The sequence below is a fragment of the Gymnodraco acuticeps genome, unplaced genomic scaffold, assembly GCF_902827175.1.
Source record: "Gymnodraco acuticeps unplaced genomic scaffold, fGymAcu1.1, whole genome shotgun sequence".
Taxonomy (NCBI): Eukaryota; Metazoa; Chordata; class Actinopteri; order Perciformes; family Bathydraconidae; genus Gymnodraco; species Gymnodraco acuticeps.
In genome coordinates, this window is record NW_022991642.1 from 416,271 (window position 1) to 440,176 (window position 23,906).

At 44.9% G+C, this 23,906-nt stretch overlaps 1 protein-coding gene across 7 annotated transcripts; it reads right to left on the reverse strand.

The window, feature by feature from the left end:
* Positions 1 to 1,545: 1,545 nt before the first annotated feature.
* LOC117534292 lies at positions 1,546 to 21,278 on the reverse strand. Of its 7 annotated transcripts, none has more exons than XM_034198491.1 (15): positions 21,186 to 21,214; positions 17,827 to 17,929; positions 16,123 to 16,269; positions 15,836 to 15,982; positions 9,188 to 9,352; positions 9,026 to 9,072; positions 8,824 to 8,884; positions 8,650 to 8,729; positions 7,442 to 7,484; positions 7,120 to 7,359; positions 6,932 to 7,047; positions 6,758 to 6,852; positions 2,117 to 2,216; positions 1,886 to 1,944; positions 1,546 to 1,790 (listed from the first exon to the last, which is right to left on the reverse strand). In XM_034198491.1, the coding sequence occupies exons 3-15, from the start codon at positions 16,259 to 16,261 to the stop codon at positions 1,736 to 1,738; spliced, it is 1,347 nt and encodes a 448-aa protein (XP_034054382.1). In that variant the 5' UTR covers positions 16,262 to 16,269; positions 17,827 to 17,929; positions 21,186 to 21,214; the 3' UTR covers positions 1,546 to 1,735. The 7 variants fall into 7 exon arrangements, with proteins under 7 accessions (XP_034054382.1, XP_034054386.1, XP_034054380.1 ...); XM_034198495.1 differs by lacking the exons at positions 17,827 to 17,929; positions 21,186 to 21,214 and adding exons at positions 9,504 to 9,561; positions 9,681 to 9,820 and having other exon boundaries at positions 16,123 to 16,194; XM_034198489.1 differs by lacking the exon at positions 17,827 to 17,929 and having other exon boundaries at positions 21,186 to 21,278.
* Between the last annotated feature and the right edge of the window lie 2,628 nt (positions 21,279 to 23,906).

A 23,906-nucleotide genomic window follows, 5' to 3' on the forward strand; every position in this document is an offset into this window, starting at 1 on the left:
TAGGGCCCGCTTTCCAGCCAGTTTCTGTGGGGTGACGCATTCTGAGGTGAGGCAGATCTCATCTGTGCCTCACCTTACCCCACAGTAACTGGCTTGAGCGCGCTCACAAAATAAGTGCACGCGTTAAATTAGTGCCCGCGCTCCAGCCAGTTACTGTGGGCTTACGAGAGGCAGAGCTCGTCCCTGCCTCACTTCTCATCGCTACCCGTAGTTGTAGCGGAGCTCGGCAAATTTGCTGATTTTGACTATAAAAAGCGATTGGAATCAAACAGAAATCACATTTACAACACAGATCAGTGGAGACATTTTATTATTATTACTATTTAGTTTTTCTTTAGTTGTTTTTTCATTACATTGGTTGGAGTATGACAGGTGAGGCTCTGCGTCCCCTGACTGCACGTCGCTGGATTATATCTATATGGCGCTGATCTTAGCTTAAAACAGTTATGACATCACTTACTCTGGGATTTGTAGTCTTTCTAGTTGCGTATTTTTCATAGTCTTATATTTCAACAGTTTTACTGTGACTTTTTTGACATGGAAATTATTTTTTAAGATTGACAAACATCATATGTGTAATTCATGACACAATTCAAACAGGATCGAAAGATATGTTTTCTCTTTTCGCTGACTTCAATGCATAATTTTTCCAAAATAAGGTCCCATAGACCGGAAGTAGATGGGCTTGACTTCGCCACTCTATTGGACAACTCCGGACGGCAACCCAAGTAGGACACTTGAGTCTTGACACAGTGGCTTTTGGCAAAGCACAAAAAGAAAATTCGAGAGAGATGAGTTATTGTTATTACAACGTGACTTCAGTATTATTTAACAGCTGCTTTTTGGATTATCTGACCACAACCCGGGGGTAACGCTGCCTTTCCTCTGCCCCGGGGCTGATGGGTAATCACTCCCACACAGAGACGAGGCATTTGAGTCCTGCAGGGTTTCCCCGTTAATATCAGTGTCTCGAAAACACATGTTGGCGACTGAAAGACATCCAGTGTTTGGTCTTTTCCTGAAGCATCCTACAGTGTCTCAACTGAAAGAGGACCACAAACACACAAAACATATAATACCATTTTGAGATTTGGGGATATTTATCTCCCATTCTTTCACTTTTTCTGACATTTTCAAGTGAGCGTAAGTATTCAAATGCATCGTTCATTGCATCAAAACAAAAGGTGTTCATCTGTGGAATAACTGTAATGATGAGCTGGAATACTGTGCAACTTTATCTAAACTAAAACTATTATTTAGAAACCAAATCCTGAATGGTTCTGAGCAGGACCAGTGAAGTGATGCTGCTTTGTTCAGCTTTGTATTAAAGAACCAGAACCTCAAGAGTCCAGAAGCTCTTTAAAAACCGGACTGAGGAACCAGAACCTCAAGAGTCCAGAAGCTCTTTGTATTAAAGAACCAGAACCTCAAGAGTCCAGAAGCTCTATATGAATGTTCTCCGGTCTCAGAGGACCGGGTCTCTTCAGGTCCAGTTTCAGGTCTACAGGTGTGAGGGACAGTTTTAATGAAAGACACGTGGACTCGTTTTACAGAACCAGGATTTATAGAAGCTCCGAGGCTGAAACAAAGAGACAGAACCAGCCTGGAACCGGTTCTTTAAGGTAAACAAAAAGACATCAGAACTGAATCTGAATGAAGTCCTGAACCACAGGGTCAGGATCTTAACAAATTAAACCTCAGGGAGTCTCCTGATTGGACGAGCTCTCCTCCTCCCTCATTGGCTGGATGGATGCCCCGCCCCCGACTCACCCCCACCCAATGACCTTAATCTGAGGAAACAAAACAGAAACAGATCCAGGATCAGAAACAGACTCAGATCCAGGATCAGAATCAGACTCAGATCCAGACTCAGATCCAGACTCACATGGTCAGGGTCTCCTCACAGAACGAGCCCAGCTGCTGCATCTCAGTCTGGAAGAAGTTCTGAAGAGAGACAGAAGAACTGGATCAGGTCTGACTACTAATGTGTTTTATTCTTAAATATATTCTCTGTACCAGGATCAGTACTGCAGTATTAGTGAGTACAGTAGCAGTTTTAGTACAGTAGTAGTATATTAGTACAGTAGCAGCAGTATTACTGCAGTATTCTGTGTACCAGGGTCTGTGTGTTGATGGAAGTCAGACGGTTTGAATCATCATGGAGACTCTTCAGCTGATCAGTGACACTGCTCTGAAACCTGTGGAGCAACACCAACCTACACACACACACACACACACACACACACACACACACACACACACACACACACACACACACACACACACACACACACACACACACACACACACACACACACACACACACACACACACACACACACACACACACACACACACACACACACACACACACACACACACACACACACACACACCACACACACACACACACACACACACACACACACACACACACACACACACATACACACACACACACACACATACACATACACATACACACACACACACATAAACACACGCACACACACACGCACACACACACACACACACACACACACACACACACATAAACACACACAAACACACGATAAAGTGGCCGGTACTTGTGCTGACGGACAGGTGTGATAAAGTGGGCGGTACTTGTGTTGACAGACAGGTGTGATAAGGTGGGCGGTACTTGTACTGACGGACAGGTGTGATAAAGTGGGTGGTACTTGTGCTGACGGACAGGTGTGAAGATTTTACCTATTAACGCAGCAACCACTGTAAGTTATATTCTTGTTTAATTAGACTTCTCTGTTTCATTTACTCTACTCTGTATAATTGTTCTGTAGTTATTGTAGCTAATACGGCGCTTTTGAGAGATTTTAAATCTCAGATCTGCTCAGGCGAAACCTGCTGCACAGGTCTCAGCACTCAAGCCTGCATTACAATAGAGGCAGGGCCAGTCTATTGATTGCGTGAAGTACAACAGCGTGACTTAGTCATCTTTCACCTAAAAAAGCATTTAAATACCGCATTTAAAATCTGATCAACTCAGTGTGCATCTGGACCGGGTGAAGATTTTACCTATTGACGCAGCAACCACTGTAAGTTATATTCTTGTTTAATTAGACTTCTCTGTTTCATTTATTCTACTCTGTATAATTGTTCTGTAGTTATTGTAGCTAATACGGCGCTTTTGAGAGATTTTAAATCTCAGATCTACTCAGGCAAAACCTGCTGCACAGGCCTCAGCACTCAAGCCTGCATTACAATAGAGGCAGGGCCAGTCTATTGTCGCCCATCAGCTGTAGATAGTTAACTAATTAGAGGGGCGTGGCCCTACAGCTGTGAGAACTCAGCAATCAGGCGTCCATTTTAGGTAGCTCTTTCCTGGAGCGTCAGCTTAAGCGTCAGACAGCCGAAGACTGACAAAGACATTGGAGTCCTGCGGGAGTAAGACTGACAAAGACATTGGAGTCCTGCGGGAGTAAGACTGACAAAGACATTGGAGTCCTACGGGAGTCACGAGGGAGGCAAAGAGGAGGCAAATCCTACTCTGATTGACCTGGTGTCTTATTTCTCTTTTCTTTAGTTTTCTAGTCCCTCATGCTATAATCATGTGTATTTTCTCCATTCCTGTTCATGTGTCTTCTCGCAATTATCACTGGCCCCGTGTATCTCCTAATCGATATAACCGGCCTGCTCTCATCTATCCCACATGCTCCACTGAGATCCAACATCTAGTTTCAGGTGGCCTGTGGAATTGCCAGTCAGCTGTTCCTAAGGCTGACTTCATCTCTGGCTACGCCTCCCTGCAGTCTCTGGATTTCCTTGCTCTCACTGAGACCTGGATTACTCCATCCAACACATCCACCCCAGCAGCTCTCTCCACTGCATATTCCTTCTCCCATACACCCAGACCCACTGGCAGAGGAGGTGGCACTGGTCTCCTGCTCTCTCCCAAATGGAGCTTTTCCCTCTTCAAGCTACCTAACTTCGCTCCTTCCACCTTTGAATTCCATGCCGTCACAGTAACCCATCCTATACAGTTAACCATTGTTGTTCTCTACCGTCCACCAGGCGCCTTGGGGGACTTCTTGGAGGAATGAGATAATTTCCTCTCACACATCCCTGAAACTGGCCCTCCCGCTGTACTTCTCGGAGACTTCAACCTCCAGACAGGGAAGATAGACGAACTAACATCCCTGTTAACCGCCTTTGCTTTCTCACTGTCTCCATCCCCACCGACTCATAAAGCTGGCAATGTCCTTGATCTCATATTCTCAAGGAACTGCGCTACTTCTAACCTCTCTGTAAACCCGCTCCACACATCCGATCACTTCTTCATTTCATTCTCTCTACCCCTTTCCAAACATAACAAACTAATCTCTTCTCATCCTGCACTTGTCCGCCGTAACCTTCATTCCCTTTCCCCCTCTACCTTTGCCTCGTCGGTGCTCTCAGCCCTCCCTTCCTCTGACTCGTTCCAACTCCTGCCTTCAAACTCTGCTGCAGAAACTCTCCTCTCTACTCTCTCATCCACTCTGGACTCTCTCTGTCCTCTCACATCTCGGCAGGCTCGTCAGTCCCCTCCTGCTCCCTGGCTAAATGATGCACTGCGTGCTAATAGAACCGTCCTTAGGGCAGCAGAGCGGAAACGGTGGAAATCCAAACACCGTGACGACCTCCTAACCTTTCAGGCTCTCCTCTCCTCTTTCTCTGCTTCGATCTCTCAGGCAAAAAGCACTTTCTTTCAAGATAAGATCCAATCTTCCTATTCCAATCCTAAAAAACTATTCTCCATCTTCTCCACCCTCTTGGACCCTCCAAAAGCCCCTCCCCCCCTCCTCACTTCTGTCAAGCGACTTTGTTACCCACTTTGAAAAAAAGGTTGATGATATTCGCTCTTCTTTTTCTGACTCACCTTTACTCACCGCTGGGTCACCAGACCCTCCTTCCACCAACACACTAACCTCCTTTTCCCCTCTCTCTCCAAGTGAGGTTCTTACCCTCATTACCTCTGCCCGCCCTACCACCTGTCCTCTGGACCCTATCCCTTCAAACCTCCTTCAGACTATCGCTCCTGATATTCTACCGTTTCTCACCCATTTAATCAACACTTCTCTAACTTCTGGTCACTTTCCAAACAGTCTCAAGGAGGCAAGAGTAAACCCTCTCCTAAAGAAACCTACTCTCAACCCGTCTGATGTTATAAACTACAGGCCTGTCTCTCTCCTCCCGTTCCTGTCTAAATCACTTGAACGCGCTGTCTTTAAACAACTCTCCTGTTATATCCATCAGAATAACCTTCTGGATCCGCACCAGTCTGGTTTCAAGGCAGGTCACTCCACAGAAACTGCTCTCATTGCTGTCACGGAGGAACTGCACACTGCCAAAACTGCATCCCTCTCCTCTGTCATCATCCTGTTGGACCGGTCTGCTGCATTCGACACGGTGAATCATCAGATCCTCCTTCGCACTCTCCAAAAACTTGGAGTTTCAGGCTCTGCACTTTCCCTCCTCACCTCATATCTGAAAAACCGTACCTACAGGGTGACTTGGAGGGGGTCTGAGTCCCACCCTTGTCAATTAACTACAGGGGTCCCTCAGAGCTCCGTTCTTGGTCCTCTCCTCTTCTCCCTGTACACAAACTCAATCGGATCAGTCATTAGCCCGCATGGTTTTTCATACCACTGCTACGCTGACGACACCCAATTAATTCTGTCCTTTCCCCGCTCAGAGACCCAGGTCGTCGCACGCATCTCTGCTTGTCTAGCTGACATCTCTCAGTGGATGTCTGCTCATCACCTCAAGCTCAACCTTGACAAGACTGAGCTGCTCTTCCTTCCGGGAAAAGATTGTCCCACTCTTGACCTAACAATCAACATCGGCACCTCAGTTGTTTCCCCGACTCAGACTGCAAGGAATCTGGGTGTGACCCTAGATAACAACCTGTCCTTCACTGCAAACATAGCTGCCACAACCCGTTGCTGCAGATACACTGCTTTACAACATCAGGAAGATACGTCCCCAGCTGACACAAAAAGCGACGCAGGTTCTGGTCCAGGCTCTCGTCATCTCACGTCTAGACTACTGCAACTCCCCCCTGGCTGGTCTACCTGCATGTGCCATCCGACCTCTGCAGCTCATCCAGAATGCAGCGGCTCGTCTGGTCTTCAACCTTCCTAAATTTTCCCACACCACTCCGCTCCTCCGCTCCCTTCACTGGCTTCCGGTAACTGCTAGAATCCACTTCAAGACACTGGTACTTGCTTACCATGCTGCGAATGGATCTGGCCCTTCGTACATCCAGGCCATGGTTAAACCGTACAACCCAGCGCGTGCACTACGCTCTGCATCAGCCAAACGACTGGCTGCGCCCTCGCTGCGAGGGGGACCCAAGTTCCCATCGGCAAAAACACGTGGGTTTGCTATCCTGGCTCCAAGATGGTGGAATGAGCTCCCCATTGACATCAGGACAGCAGATAGCTTGCACATCTTCCGGCGCAGACTGAAAACTCATCTCTTTCGACTCCACTTCGAGCGTTATAACTATTAACGAAGCACTTATATACTAATAAAGGACTGGCTTATCTAAAGCCAGTTGAGTAGCACTTGAAATGTTTTGGCTCTATGAAACCTGATGTACCTATATGATTCTGTTTTCTTCAAGGTTGTGTCTTCCTGGTCGAATGTACTTATTGTAAGTCGCTTTGGATAAAAGCGTCAGCTAAATGCAATGTAATGTAATGTAATAAAGTGGCTGGTACTTGTACAGATGTGTTACCTGTGTTGATGGACAGCGGTCAGCGGGGAGGAGACGTGTTGTTGAGATTTTGTTAACGACTGGAGTATTTCTGTCTCCACGTTCTTCCAGCAGCCCTGAAACGTATCGTTAGTTCATATTTTAAAGTGCTTTATTTGTTTGTTGATAATAAAATCCTTTAGGGTCGGCACTGACGGTGAAGTGGTGATCCAGCTGAGAATTAAAGGTGTTGAAGGCAGCGGTGATATTGTACGTCAGGTGAGACCCTGGCTCCACCCACCCCACAGGCCCCGCCCCCTCAGGTGAGGACTCTGGGAGCAGGTGAACAGCAGATTTAAGAATCATTCAAACATCATCATGTTAATAAATGATAACATATCTACCTGTCTGCAGGCTGTTAGGCTCCTCCCTCTCTGTCTCTGGCTCCTCCCACAGCTCTTCCCCCTCTGTCTCTGGCTCCTCCCGCTTAGGCTCTGGCTCCTCCCACTCAGGTGCTTCCCCCTCTGACACAGGCTCTTCCCCCTCCACCCCCTCTCCCTCTGACACAGGCTCCTCCCCCTTGGCCTCAGGCTCCTCCCTCCTGGTTTTGCCCAGCGGGCCCTTAGTTTGGTCTGACAGGTAACCTTCAGACAGAAACAGAAATATAATCTTAAATGTTAAAGAGTGAGCATTAACCTATCAGCAGAGTGAGATAATAAATACTACCTGAGTCTAGAGCGGACCTCTTCCTGCCAGAACCGAACCCTTCCTGAAACACAGGTAGACCACCAGTAAAAACTGTACCTTTAATATAATAATTATATAAATTAGGGCTGTCAAACGATTACAATTTTTAATCAGATTAATCACAGCTTAAAAATTCATTAATCATGATTAATCACCATTCGAACTATTTCCAAAATATGGCATTTCTTTATGTATATTGTTGTGGGAATGGAAAGATAAATGAAAGAAGGCGGATATACCCATTTAACATACTGTATGTATGTTTATTATAACATTTTCCTGCATGTCAATATGAAAGACAGCCCACACACCTATCAATCATCAAACCGTGGGGTCTTAATTCATTACGTGTTGATTTCTATCAATGGGGGAGTACTTCAGGAAAGTCGACGGGGGGACGGGGGACGGGGGACGGGGCTAGTGGAGTACTTCGTGACCACAGAGTGTGAACGTTGTGATCAGCTGTTTTAGCGCAGTTCTCCAGTGAAGGGGGGGAGTCTCCCTCCGCAGCCGGTTGGCGTAGTTTTGGCACAATTCCGTTGTACAGACCGACGTTAACAGCAGCCCTGTCTGTGCACACAGAGACCGACTCTGTCGTCCGGTGATCTAACCGCCTTCTGGAAAAGCTTCACAAGTACGTCGGTACGCAAATGCGCTTTGTGACACAAGTGACGGTACGCATTTCAGATTACGCACATAACCTGCGTACCAGTTATGTGCACCCCTGTACTACAGCAAAAGTATTCTCCGTCGGGACTTCCTGCAACAACACCACGCCGTTATCTTGATTCTGATTGGCCAGAAGACATTATCAAAGATGTTCTATTGAGAAGACGATCACTACGTGACAAAAGTTTTCAAAACCGTTTCTGGTCTTCGGCATTTCCAGACAAGTCTCTACTGAAATCAATCTTACTAACGGCCGTCTGTGCAATTTACTCCTCGCGAGTTGGCGGACTTTATTTAGCTTACTTCAACATCATTTTTCATGGTGGGGCTAAGCCATTTCTTGGTATGGGTGTAGCCTACCTCAGCCATACCCTGGCGCTGCCACTGGTGGGATGTATGGGGCGGGCCATTCTGCACATGCGTTAAATGCGTTAAATATTTTAACGCAATTAATTCAAAAAATTCATTACCGCCGTTAACGCGATAATTTTGACAGCATTAATATAAATATAACCTACCTTTGGAATGGAAGAGAGGTCTCCTCCAAACATGTATTTCTGCACCTGAGACATTTGTAGCTCCGCCCCCTCAGGTAACCCTAAGAGACAGACAGGTTCCTCTGAGGTGGTTTTAATTGGGGGGGGGGGGGGGGGTTATTGATGAGTCAACAGACAGGTATATAATGTACTTACCTGAGGAGTGTGTGGGGGAGGAGTGAAAGATCTGATCGAACAGAAGCTCTGCCTGATTCACCTGAATCAGAGAGGAGGGGTTACACACACACCACACACACACACACACACACACACACACACACACACACACACACACACACACACACATATAAACACACACACACACACACACACACACATAAACACACACTCACATTACCTTCGGAACAGGTGAGTCCAGACTACTTGGGGAGGACATGGGGAGGACTGTGGGAGAGACAGACAGACAGACAGAATTATACAGACAAGTGAGTCAGACAAACAGGTGAGTCCGACAGACAGGTGAGTCAGGCAGTCAGACAGACAGTATTATATTATATGCCTTTCAGCTTGCTCTTGCTCTTTGCTTTCTTCCTGCGGTAGGTCTTTCCATGGTGCTTGTTAGCGGGGCGGGATACCTGGACCGTAGAGAGACAGACAGGTTCCTCTGAGGTTACCTTCGGAACAGGTGAGTCCTGCTCACTACTTGGGGAGGACATGGGGAGGACTGTGGGAGAGACAGACAGGTGAGTCAGACAGAGTCAGACAGACAGGTGAGTCAGACAGACAGGTGAGTCAGACAGACAGGAGTCAGACAGTCAGACAGACAGACAGTATTATAAACTTAGGGCTTTTATTTGGAAGACCTTTCAGCTTACTCTGTGCTTTCTTCCTGCGGTAGGACCTTCCATAATGCTTGTCAGCAGGGCGGGAGACCTGGACCGGAGAGAGACAGACAGGTTCCTCTGAGGTTACCTTCGGAACAGGTAAGTCCTGCTCACTACTTGGGGAGGACATGGGGAGGACTGTGGGAGAGTGTTACAGCCGCTGTTTACCTTGTGCCGTTAACTCTGTTTTGTGTGTATATGTGAATGAGCGGTGCAGTTCATCAGCTGTTATTGGCCGTCCCGCCCTCGCAACCTCCGCAGTGATTAGACTGACGTCATCTAATCCCCGCCCGCTTTGGCCACGTCACCTGGGGGAGGAGTACAAAGGCCGGGCAAGGACATCATTCGGGAGGCTCTGTATTGTGGGACAGACGCCTCAAGCCTCTCATTCTGTTATTGCCATATTCTGTGTCTCGTTAGACTGCCTAGCAGTGTGTTGAGAAGAGTTTATGTGTTTAGTACACTGATTAGCAGCGTGTCGTAGTGTTTTGTGTTTAGTATAGGGTGTGTGTGTGTATGGCTTAGACCCAGGTTAGCTTAGCGCCTGTAGATCAGCACTTGTATGAGTATTGGTTGGACCCAGGTGATTAGCACCTGTCGATCACCAGCAGCTGTGGTTTTTGCACAGCCCTTTCAATTACATGTACCACGTTAACGTGAGGTTTTGTTTCTCTTTTATTTAACTATTACTCTGTATGATCCGTTAGACTCCTTTTGAGTTCTCCTTTTGTTCGGTTATTGTCAACCGGTGCCCTTTTGGTCTTTTTGTTTGTTCAGGCTGCTTGCTTGCCATTTTTGTTCACCTTGCTTGATAATAAACCCATTTATGATTATTACCAATTCCAATCTGGTCGTGTCGCTTCCCTTTTGGTTCCCCTAGCCCAATAGGGAGCGTAACATGTGGGGGCTCTCGTCCGGGATCTTAATTAATTCCTGGGATTATAAGTGAGTTTCTTATAGCTAAAAACAAAATTGGTAAAGTGGGCAGATTTAGCTGAGTATGGCGTCTTTCAACTTAGAGTCGTTCCTAGTCTGGCCGTCCTATGAGGAGCTGGACCGGTGTCTTAAGGACGATTTGATGGAAATAGCGCAGCACTTCAGTCTTGTGGTGAGTCGGCAATTATTAAAAAAGGAGTTGAAGGCATTGGTAGTGGATGAGATGGTGAGAAGAGAGGTACTTGTACTGGCTGTACCAGCTGAGCTCCCAGTGTCCAATGTTCTCACTGAAGGCCTGTTACGTCCGGGGTCTGAGGCGGAGTTTACATTTGCTAAAGGAAGGGGTAGTGACAGTGAGGGGGGCGAGTCGTGTGAGGCACCGCTCACGCCGTCTCGCAAATGTCCATCATCTCCTGTTGGTAGTACAGATTCCCGGGAGGGGAGTAAACTCAAGGTCCGACTCGCCCGGCTCCAGTTGGAAGCTAAGGACAGGCAGCTTCAGTGGGAAGCTAACGACAGGGAGAAAGCCAGGCAGTTACAGTTGGAGCTACGAAAGTTGGAAATGGACAAGGAAGTCCGGATACGTCAGCTGGAGCTAGACTCCGAGCTGCGCGCCTCCGGTGCTTTTGGCCATGTCGGAGGAAGTTCCTCCCTTCATTCTCACCCACCTGCTTTCAACGTAGGAAAGAATATTTCAGTGCCGGTTTTTCGTGAGACTGAAGTGGACGCGTATTTTGGGGCATTCGAACGCATTGCAGCGGCATTACAGTGGCCGGCTGAGGCCTGGGCTCTGTTAATCCAGTCTAACATTCACGGGAGAGCTCAGGAGGCGGTTGCTGCTCTTTCGCTGGAGGACAGTATGGATTACGACTTGGTGAAGGGGGCCATACTTAGGGTGTACGAGTTAGTCCCCGAAGCTTACCGGCAGAAGTTTAGGAATCACAGGAAGGGTTCTAACCAAACACATGTCGAGTTTGCAGAGAAGGGGATGTTACTTACTAAGTGGATTGATTCGTGTAATGCTGCAGAGTATTCTGCTTTGAAGGAATGAATCCTTATGGAGAAATTTAAGAGGGGTTTACCGGATCGTATTGTGGGGTACATAAACGAACAGAAAGTAACTTCTCTCTCTGCTGCTGCGGTGCTAGCTGACGAATACGTGTTAATCCATAAATCGGTGTTTTCTCCTGCTGTTGCTGAGAACTCTCGCCGCATGCCGGGTGCACCTGTTGGTCAGCCAGCGAAAGTATTTACGAGGAGCAAAGAGGAGAGAGAATGTCACTATTGTCATCAGCCTGGACATGTTATTGCTGACTGCATGATTCTTAAGTGTAAGGAGCAGCCACAAAACATGACCCGGCCGAAAGGCATTGGCTTAATTAACACCGAGTCACTCAGTATTTCCCCATCTGACAATGATGAGGAAATAGATCCCAGTTTTAAGCCCTTTGTGTTTGAGGGATTGATATCATTAACAGGTGAGTCAGACGATCAGAGACCCGTCCGCATTCTACGAGACACTGGAGGCTCACAGTCAGTGATTGTTGCATCTGCCCTGCCATTTTCCGAACAATCAGCGTGTGGGTATGGATTGATATTATGTGGCATTGAAATGGGTTATGTTCCCCGTCCCGTACACAATGTACACATACAATCTAAGCTAATTACTGGATTTTTCCCTGTTGCTGTGTGCCCAGCATTACCCATACGGGGTATAGTTCTCTTAATGGGAAATTACATTGCAGGAGGTAAGGTAACTCCTGCACTTGAAATATTGGATTCCCCTCAGAATGTGTTGCCTGAGGTGACAAATGCCCACATTTCCCCCATTTGTGCTGTCACTCGCGCGCAGGCGCGTAAGAGTGACTCGGATGTGTCCTTAAATGATACTATGTTTGGGACATTGTTCACAGATGATAAAATACTGGAGGAAAAGCCAGCAGTGGCGGTTTCCGCTTTCCCTGCCGTGACCGCTGCGCCAGCGCAACCTGCCAGCCTAGCTGTTGACGGTTCCACACTCCCGGTAACCCGAGAGCGTTTACTCGCTGCGCAGAGGGCGGATCCGACGCTGGCGAGGTGTTTCGAGCAGGTGGTGAGTAATAACAAAGCAAGGGGTGAGAAGGTAGCTTATGTGTTGGATAAGGAGATATTAGTGCGCCAATGGTCCCTCACTGCTACTGCTGAAGCTGACTGGAGTGTAGTGCATCAGGTAGTCGTGCCGGCGCCATAACGTCAACATGTACTATCTGTAGCGCATGAGAGCCAATGGTCGGTACACTTGGGCGTGACTAAAACTTACCAAATCATTCTCAAACATTTCTTTTGGCCAGGTTTAAAGAAGGACGTCTCTAGCTTTTGCCGTTGCTGTCATGTGTGTCAGGTTGTCGGTAAGCCTAATCAGAAAATTGCTCAGGCTCCATTACATCCTATACCTGCTATAGGTGTGCCATTCGATAGGGTGTTAATAGATTGTGTTGGACCTCTACCTCGTACAAAAACGGGTCAATAGTATTTGCTCACCATTATGTGCACGTCTACTCGTTTCCCTGAAGCTATTCCGCTGCGTAGCATTACTTCCGCCGCTGTAGTTAAGGCCTTGACAAAGTTATTTTACACCTTTGGAATCCCGCGTGTAATTCAGAGTGACCAAGGGACACATTTTAAATCCAAGTTGTTCAAACAGGTCCTACAAACACTGCAGGTGAAACATGTCCTATCTAGTGCGTACCACCCAGAGTCGCAGGGTGCGTTGGAACGGTGGCATCAGACACTAAAAAGTATGCTGCGAAAGTATTGTATGGAGACGGAGAAAAATTGAGATGAGGGAATCCCCTTCGTATTGTTCGCAGCGCGTGAAGCTATTCAGGAATCGTTAGGATTCAGCCCCGCGGAGCTTGTCTTCGGCCACACGCCCCACGGTCCCCTCAAAATCTTACACGATGAGTTTCTCTCAGCTGGTTCTCCTCCAGATAAGAACGTATTGGATTACGTTAGTCAGTTTCGTGAGCGTTTGCACCGGGCAAATTCACTCGCCAGAGAGTCTCTATCCGCTTCCCAAGCTGTCATGAAGCGTACTTATGACCGTGCCGCTGTCCCTAGGCACTTTGAGATAGGTGACAAGGTCCTCGCACTCTTGCCTATCCCCGGCGCTGCGCTTTCCGCTAAATTCCTCGGCCCGTACAAAATCCGTGATTGTCTTAGTGACACAGATTATGTGATTGGTACTCCAGAGAGACGACGTAAAACGCGCGTCTGTCATGTGAACATGTTGAAGCGTTATTATTCATGGAACTGCCACTGATAGTCCGCCGGCCGGCTTGGCTAAGCAAAGAGTTGCTGCTTCCGCATTAATAGTTACAGATAGTTCCGGGCCTTCTGACGATGGTTTGGTGATGCGTTCACATCACCAGCCGGGTGCCTGGTTATGTAACCCGGAAATGATAGAGACACTGCCGACTACATTAGGTCATCTGCAGGAGAGGCAGCAGCATGACATAACTCAGTTAGTAGCCCGTTTCCCGAGCCTTTTCCATGATATCCCGATACGAACCAATGTGATAACACATGACATTGATGTAAAAGGTGCGAGGCCAATTAAACAACATCCATACCGCGCAAATCCCACCAAACGCGCACTTATGAAACACGAGGCCGAGTATCTTGTAAATAATGGTTTAGCTACAGAGAGCTCTAGCCCGTGGTGCTCCCCGTGCCTGGTAGAGGCTAAATCGGATGGTTCTCCGCGGTTTATCACTGATTACCGTAAAGTGAATGCTGTTACGGTGTCCGACTGCTACCCGTTGCCGCGAATGGAGGATTGTATTGATAATTTAGGGTCTGCGAAGTATGTTAGCAAGTTGGATCTGCTTAAAGGTTACTGGCAGGTACCTTTAAAGGACCGTGCCTCAAAAATCTCCGCTTTTGCTACACCTGACTGTTTTCTGCAGTACACAGTCATGGCGTTTGGTATGTGTAATGCTCCTGCTACGTTCCAGAGATTGGTGAATACTGTCTTATCAGGAATAAGTAATTGTAACGCGTATCTGGATGATCTTATTGTGTACACGCCCACGTGGGAGATGCACATGGAGATCCTGGAGCAGGTATTCACCCGGCTCGCTTACGTTAAATCTGGCCAAATGTGAGTTTGGGAAAGCTACTGTCACCTATTTAGGGAAGCAGGTTGGGCAAGGCCAAGTCCGACCAGTGGAAGCTAAGGTTACTGCGGTGGCTGAATGTGCGGTGCCCATCACCAGGAGTGACCTCCGCCGTTTTCTCGGTATGGCAGGCTATTACCACAGTTTCTGCCGCAATTTTCCACTGTAGCCCAACCCCTCACCAATTTGATAAGTCCCAAGGTGGAAGGTTTGGACCCCTGAGTGCCAACATGCCTTTGAGTGTGTAAAAACCCTCTTAAGTCACGCTTCTGTGCTTGCTGCTCCCGATCTTGTTAAGTCCTTTACACTCGAGGTGGATGCCAGTGCAATGGGGGCCGGTGCTGTTTTACTGCAGGAGGATGCGGATGGAGTTGATCATCCTGTCTGTTATTTCTCCCGTAAGTACCGTTCCTGCCCTTCGCAAACCTCCGCGGTGATTGGACTGACGTTCATCTAAGTCCCACGCCCGCTTCGGCCACGTCACCCGGGGGAGGCGTACAACGGTCCGAGGCAAGACATCATTCGGGAGGCTCTTGTATTGATGGACAGACGCCTCAAGCCTCTCATTCTGTTATTGCCATATTCTGTGTCTCGTTAGACTGCCTAGCAGTGTGTTGAGAAGAGTTTCTGTGTTTAGTACACTGATTAGCAGCGTGTCGTAGTGTTTTGTGTTTAGTATAGGGTGTGTGTGTGTATGGCTTAGACCCAGGTTGGCTTAGCGCCTGTAGATCAGCACTTGTATGAGTATTGGTTGGACCCAGGTGATTAGCACCTGTCGATCACCAGCAGCTGTGGTTTTTGCACAGCCCTTTCAATTACATGTACCACGTTAACGTGAGGTTTTGTTTCTCTTTTATTTAACTATTACTCTGTATGATCCGTTAGACTCCTTTTGAGTTCTCCTTTTGTTCGGTTATTGTCAACCGGTGCCCTTTTGGTCTTTTTGTTTGTTCAGGCTGCTTGCCTGCCATTTTTGTTCACCTTGCTTGATAATAAACCCATTTATGATTATTACCAATTCCAATCTGGTCGTGTCGCTTCCATTTTGGTTCCCCTAGCCCAATATGGAGCGTAACAGAGAGACAGACAGGTGAGTCAGACAGAGTCAGACAGACAGGTGAGTCAGACAGACAGGTGAGTCAGACAGACAGGAGTTAGACAGTCAGACAGACAGACAGACAGACAGTATTATAAACTTAGGGCTTTTATTTTGAAGACCTTTCAGCTTACTCTGTGCTTTCTTCCTGCGGTAGGACCTTCCATAGTGCTTATCAGCGGGGCGGGAGACCTGGACCGGAGAGAGACAGACAGGTTCCTCTGAGGTTACCTTCGGAACAGGTGAGTCCTGCTCACTACTTGGGGAGGACATGGGGAGGACTGTGGGAGAGACAGACAGGTGAGTCAGACAGACAGGTGAGTCAGACAGACAGGAGTCAGACAGTCAGACAGTCAGACAGACAGACAGACAGACAGTATTATAAACGTAGGGCTTTTATTTTGAAGACCTTTCAGCTTACTCTGTGCTTTCTTCCTGCGGTAGGACCTTCCATAGTGCTTGTCAGCGGGGCGGGAGACCCGGACCGGAAAGAGACAGACAGGTTCCTCTGAGGTTACCTTCGGAACAGGTGAGTCCTGCTCACTACTTGGGGAGGACATGGGGAGGACTGTGGGAGAGACAGACAGGTGAGTCAGACAGAGTCAGACAGACAGGTGAGTCAGACAGACAGGAGTCAGACAGTCAGACAGACAGTATTATAAACTTAGGGCTTTTATTTTAAAGACCTTTCAGCTTACTCTGTGCTTTCTTCCTGCGGTAGGAAGATTACAAACAAAGTTTCATATGCAGAAGCAATAAAGAAAGTAAGGGGAACAGTAACAATCAATAAGACCCCTAGTGGAATGGAGCAGAGCATTAGAATACAAATGGCAGGAACACACCAAAAAGTATTCTTCAAATCCAACCCCACAGCGCCACCAAGAGTAAAGAGGATGATGATGTTCTAGGAGTGAAAAAGGTGAATTTTGTGGTATTCATATGCCATACTGTAAATGTTGCATTACAGTTAAAAAAGAAAAGTGATAGAATCAAAGCCATTGTGGAGGCAGCTGGAAAATTCCTTGACATGAAAGATATTAAAGCAGACCAGATACATGCAATGCTAGCTATAAATGGAGCTGGGGAAAATGAAAATCAGGATGAGAAGCCTCATAGCTAATGGTCAATCATTCAAGAAATATATATATGATATGGAGGTAGTCCCTGAGGTAAAATGTGTGCAAGAAACCTAGTTACGACCTCAATTAGACTTTGTCATTCCAGGATTTAGCTGTATAAGGCATGATATAGCTAATAGTCAAAATGGTGGAGGGTGTGCCACGTTTCTCAAAGATGGTGTGGCATACAGGGAGGTGTAATCTCCTGATGATATAGAGTGTATTATAGTGGAAAAATGCAACCCTAGGAAACAAGATAACATTAGGATAATCAATTTATACAACCCATGTAAAAATCTAACCACTGATATATTTAAAGAAATAGCAGGCAATAAACATAGGAAGGAAGTTTGGTGTGGTGATTTCAATGCACACAACAGTCTATGGGGCAGCAACCATACAGACAGTAACGGAAATATAGTGGAAGAAATGCTGGAGGAAAGAACACTAGTATGCCTTAATGATGGACATGGCACAAGAGTAGATGTTCACAGGGGGAAAGTCTCATGCCTGGATCTGACATTAGTGTCAAACTGTTTGGTTCATACATGCGAATGGTTTGTTTTGAATAACTCCACTGTAGGAAGTGACCATTATCCAGTGCTTACTAAAATGAATACTAATGTATATATGCAGGAAGGAGGTGTGATAACCAGGTGGTGCTTTGCTAAAGCTGATTGGGGGAAATGTAGGATATGGTGTGAGGAGTCGGTACACCTGCTAACATCAGAGGGAAGCATAGAGGTCATTACAAGCCACATAACGCAACATATACTCAATGCAGCAGAGAACAGTATACCCAAAACAACAACCAAGGGTAGGAAGAAAGTGGTGCCATGGTGGAATGAGGAATGCAGCAGGGCTATTAAAGAGCGAAACGATGCATTTAGAGAATTAAAGAAAAACATGACACAAAATAATGTTATAGAGTTTCAAAGGAAAAGGGCAGCTGCTCGAAGGACAATAAAATATACAAAGAAGAGAACATGGAGAGAATGTTGTTCTACCATTGGCAGAGGAGTACAATTAGGTGATGTCTGGTCCATGGTTAAGCAGATGAGTGGGAAAAGGAAATCCATTAACATTCCAGCTTTGGTTGATGGGGAGAGGCTGGCAGTGACAGATAAAGAGAAGGCAGATATGTTAGGAAGGACACTTGCAGCAGTACATAGTGGGGAGCATCTCAGTGATATTCATAGGCAGCAAAAACAGCAGTTACTAGCAGAGAATGAAAACGTGAAGGAGAAGAGACAGGATAATAGGTCAGCTCTTGATGTGGAATTTACAATGTCAGAACTCAAAATAGACTTACAAGGTACAGGATATACAGCCCCAGGACAAGACCAGCTATGCTATGCTATGTTTAGACAATTACCTATGGAAACTATGACAATGGTGCTGAGTCTTTTCAATACAATCTGGAGAGAAGGAGATATGCCAAGTTTGTGGAAAACAGCAGTCGTGCTACCATTCAATAAGCCAGGGAAAGATACAGCTAACCCTAGTAACTACAGACCAATAGCTCTTACACCACACCTATGTAAATGGTTGGGAAAGATCATTGTCTGTAGGCTCTCACATGTACTGGAACAGAAAGGGCTGCTGAGTACTTTTCAGAGCGGATTTCGTAAAGGGCGGTCCACAATAGATGCTTTAGTAAGAGTGAGTAACGATGTGGAAAAACACTGAAAATGAAAGAGATAATGGCAATAGTGTACTTTGACATTGAAAAGGCGTATGACTCTATGTGGAGGGAGGGGTTACTGATCAAATTGAGTAGAATGGGTATTGGAGGGAGAATGTTCAATTGGGTAAGGGCCAACTCTTACTACTTTTAAATCCAGGCTGAAGACTTTTCTTTTTGTCGCTGCTTTTAATTGAACTATTCATATCTTAGACTGCACTGTAACTTTTATCCATGTACTTTTTTCTTTTAATGTTTAATTGCACTGTAACTTTTATCCATGTATTTTTTCTTTTAATGTTTATTTTATTAGCTTTTCTTTTTAATGACTGATTTTAAATGCCATTTTCTTAATCTCTTTCATTTTTTGTAAAGCACTTTGAATTGCCTTGTGTTGAAAAGTGCTATATAAATAAACTTGCCTTGCCTTGCCTTGCCTTGCCTTGCCTTGCCTTGCCTTGCCTTGCCTTGCCTTGCCTTGCCTTGCCTTGCCTTTTTAACAGACAGGACATTTAGAGTAAAGGTTGGAGCAGATATTTCCAATTATTTTGAAATAGAAAATGGTATTCCCAAGGGAGTGCAGTCAGTCCAACATTATTTAACATCATGATTAATGACATATTTACAAGCTTAGACACATGCATCCAACCGGCTATTTGGATGAGGGGAAGAAATGCCCCATATGTAATGGAGAATATTGAGCGATTAGAAAAGTGGAGAGGTGGTCATATAACTGGGGATTCAAAATGTCAGAAAGCAAGTCATGCTACATGATATTTACAAACAAATGCAAATTGATGACCAAAAGCTAACACTATGATCGTCCAATGACAAAGGTGAATGAGTTCAAATACCTAGGACTGTGGTTTGATAGCAAATATACATGGAACATGCATATTAAACAAGTGAAAACAAAATGCAAAAAAGTATTACATTTATTTCAAGCTGTAGCTGGATGCAACTGGGGCGCAGACAAACAAGCATTAATAGACATTTACTGATCAATGATGAGGTCCACAATAGACTATGGTTGTATACTAGTGTATAGAGCAGCAGCAAAAACATAGCTTTTAAAGATTGATAGAATACAATATAAAGCATTGCGGCTGTGTGTTGGAGCGATAAAGTAATCTCCTATTAATGCAATTCTGATAGAAGCAGGAGAGACGCCTCTGGAGATCAGAAGAGAGAAACTTGATCTGTCATACTGGGTCAGGCTACAAGGAAGTGGAGAGGGAAATATCACAAACAGAAAACTACAGGATTGCTGGGAATATGCAAAATTCCAGGGGCGTGGGTTTGGCTGGACGAGTGAGGAGAGAACGAGGACATATGGAGTGGAGACCATGACGTTTGCCACAGCAAACCCATTTAGCTGTGTTCCCCCATGGCTTTCCCCAGAAGCTAACATAGATGTGAGTATCATAGAAAGGAAAAAAGAGTGGCAAATAAATGAAGTGGGAATTAAAATGAGTATCTACCTGAACGAAAAGTATTACAATTACCTACAAATTTACACAGATGGTTCTAAGAACAAGGAAGAGTGTGTTGGAGTTGCTATATACATCCCAGACTTTAAAATATTGATCTCAAAAAGAGCGTCTGATCAATTATCAGTATAGCAGAAATGCTGGCAGTAATAATAGGATTACAGTGGGTTGAAGAGGTCAGACCAGATAGGGTGGTGATATGCACAAATTCATTGTCCATATTAAAAAAGCATACAGTCAACAACAACAGTCAGAGAAGACATTCTCATAGAACTGAATCATAGCCTGTTAAGACTTCACAGAGGCGGTATAGATCTGCAGTTCTGCTGGGTGCCTGCACATGAGGGGGTGAAAGGGAACGAGTGTGCTGATAAATGAGCAAAAAGTGCATTACAAAAGGAAATAGCATTACCAGTTCAACTTGGAAAAGGAGAAGGAAAAGCAGTCATTAAGAAGAAAGGGATGGAGATCTGGCAGAAAAGGTGGGAGAAAGACCAGAAAGGCAAAGAGTATCATAAAGTTCAAAAGACAATCAATATTCATATTTATAAAGAAAGAAACAGAAGGGAGGAAATCATGATGGCTAGACTCAGACTAAATCACACAGCATTGAATGGTACGCTGTATGTCATGGGGAAAAGTGACGGTGACAAGTGTGGGAACTGTGGAGTAAAATAAGATGTAGAACATATCTTATTACATTGTGACATCTATAAAGCGGAAAGAGAAAAACAAAAGGATAACGTTTTAGATTCAGAGAGGGAGTGGATTGTGGTTGGTGTTTTGGAAACAAAAGGAGAGGGAGTAAGAGCTACCACAAAGGCACTGTTTACCTTTCTGATGGAAGCTGGGGTAGGAAATATAACTTAACATTACGTCAGGAAAGAACATCGATTTTTATTTTTGTTTTATTTTTGTCATGTTTTTTTTATTTTTTATTAGATCATAGGTGATTGATGATGATTCATACTCATGTACGTAGTATGCAACTAAAAGCTATCTGCGATCTGCCATTAAACAAGAAGAAGAAGAAGAAGAAGAAGAAGAAGAAGAAGAAGAAGAAGAAGAAGAAGAAGAAGAAGAAGAAGAAGAAGAAGAAGAAGAAGAAGAAGAAGAAGAAGAAGAAGAAGAAGAAGAAGAAGAAGAAGAAGAAGAAGAAGAAGAAGAAGAAGAAGAAGAAGTTATTTCTAACCTGGATCGAGGAAGCGTTGTCACTGTCACTACCCGATCTGCAGCTCTGCCCGATCTGCAGTGCGCATGTGCGAGATGGTCCGCCATATTGGACAACTCCGGACGGCAACCCAAATAGGACAACATTGACACAGTGGCTTTTGGCAAAGCTCAAAAGGAGATGAGTTATTGTTATTACAACGTGACTTCACTATTATTTAACAACTCTTTTTATTGGGTTCTTTTATTTGGGGTTAAATACATTGTCAGAATAAGTGAGAAATGAATTTAACTTCTGTTAGACAGCTATATGCCGTACATTTTTGCACACATTCACAGTAAATATGTATTCAGTATGATAGCTGTCTAACAGAAGTTAAATCAATTTCTCACTTATTCTGACAATGTACTTAACCCCAAATAAAAGAACCCAATAAAAAGAGTTGTTAAATAATAGTGAAGTCACGTTGTAATAACAATAACTCATCTCTCTCTCGTTTTATTTTTGAGCTTTGCCAAAAGCCACTGTGTCAATGTTGTCCTACTTGGGTTGCCGTCCGGAGTGGTCCAATATGGCGGACCATCTCGCACATGCGCACTGCAGATCGGGCAGAGCTGCAGATCAGGTAGTGAGTGACAAGTGTCTCGTCGCTACGGTTATCTCTCTCTGTGTTCCAGATAAAGTGTGTGTGAGAGCTCCAGCACTACTGATCCATCATCTGTGTGTCTGGATAAACCTCTGAATGGACTCTGTGCTCTTTTTTCTGGAGCGTTTACCTCGGACTATAGGAGCTAGCTTAGCATGCTAGCTGGAAACACGTTAGCAACACTAGTCAGATTGAGAGTTTGATGAAGAGAGAAACGGTGTGTTTAACGGAGTTAGCAGGAAAAGGTGATCTAGTAAACATGAGTAAAGTCCAAATGCTGCTGTCGTTGAAGAAGCAGCGACTCACTGCTGCTGCTGAAGAGATATTTGCTCTGTTTGAACAAACGATAGCAGAGTACGAGGAGGAGCTGTCTCTTTCCAAAGAGGAGAACGAGAGACTCCAGAAACTACTGGACGCTGTTTTACAGCCTCAGCTTCGGATACACAGAGCAGGTCTGTTCCCTTTACCCTTCATTAACACTTTAAACTCTTCAGTAAAACTTTATTATCACATTAATAACACTTTAGACCAGGGGTCACCAACCTTTTTTAGGATGAGGGCTACTTTAAAAAAATAAAACAAGTCGTGAGCTACTTTTACTCCTCTCTTTTTTGTTGTTGTATATTTAGCACATTTTAACATTATTATATGCTTACATTTAACCTGTGTGTGCTGTTTGGGTCTGTGGGACCCGTTTTCAGTGTTTACTAAAAGAAAATGTATTCAATTTAATTATTTTAACCTGCTTTATTTGGGGGGGGGGGGGGCTCACATCCCCCAGGGGGGTCCGGGGTCATGCACCCCGGGAAGATTTTTTTTTTTATGTTGAAGTGACATGCATCAATCTGGTGCACTTTGAGCACAACATGAATTTGTGGATACAGCTCTCAACACTCAGATGAAAGGGAGCTGTATACTTTTCAATAATCCAAACATCTTTAGAATGTGATCACAACCAATAACAAATCATTTATTTAAACTTGTTTATTCTTATCTTATGTTACCTAGTTAGCATTCTTTCTTTTTATTTATGCATATTTTACTAATCACTCCTCTTTTAAACTGTTTTTAGTTTTTTTTACTGTCCTATACACATTGGAATGATTTCTTACTTTATCTATTAAATAGATAAAGCAGGGGTAGACATTAAGGGTAAAAAGCCACTGGCCCTCCGGGCCGGTGGAATTGTATTATCACTGGCCCCACCATTGTAACCACTGGCCCGGAGCATTCATCCAAAGAAAATAGACTAATAATGAAGAAAATAAACACATTTGTTGCAATAGTAATTTATGCACTAACTACATTACTACTTGTACTACAACATTTGAACAATCAGTTCTTCCTCATTTCCCTCAATTGTTCATATTTGGTTTATTAAAATAATGATATTGTGGTCATTGTTAAAAAATGTCTGCTATTATTATGAGTATTATTATTTGTATAATGCACTTTCTGCCTTCCTGTCATTAGGAGTTAGAAATGTAATGGCTATAGATCAGATTAGATCCTTCATTATCCTAAACTGCTGGGACATTTGGCCAATACCTTTTATATTTTCTACTCTTCACTTATTTGTCAGCATAGGTCGGCATTGATGTACAGAGCCGACAGAAGACCTTGTTTATATTGGCATCATATTGAGAGGTGCAGCCAGTGACGCGTCATAAAACCAGGAAGTAAGCTGCTGGTTCCCTCCACAGAAAGCAATGGGATTTCTCCACAGGGTTTTGGAAAATAGCTGGAAATAAGGTCTGTGGAAAACAAACCTGTTTGATAAATGCACGTTTTGTTCAGCCGGATAATCTCCACATATCTACACTACTTTTATAATTTTCGAATCATAAATCTAATCGATGGATTATAAAAGGGTTTTAGGATGCGTCACTGCACCACTAGAAGCCAACTCCATCGATCAAGCTGGCTGAAACTTTCTCTGTCTTCTTCTCATGCTACCTGTCACTCTCCTTTAACTCCTCCGGTGACTTTCTTTTATTTGAAGATAGTTTTTTGCCCGGCGCTTGGCCGGTTACCGCTGGTATTAAAAACATTTTGGCGAATGGTTAGGTGGCGCGATAGTCTGTAGAGAAGGAGCG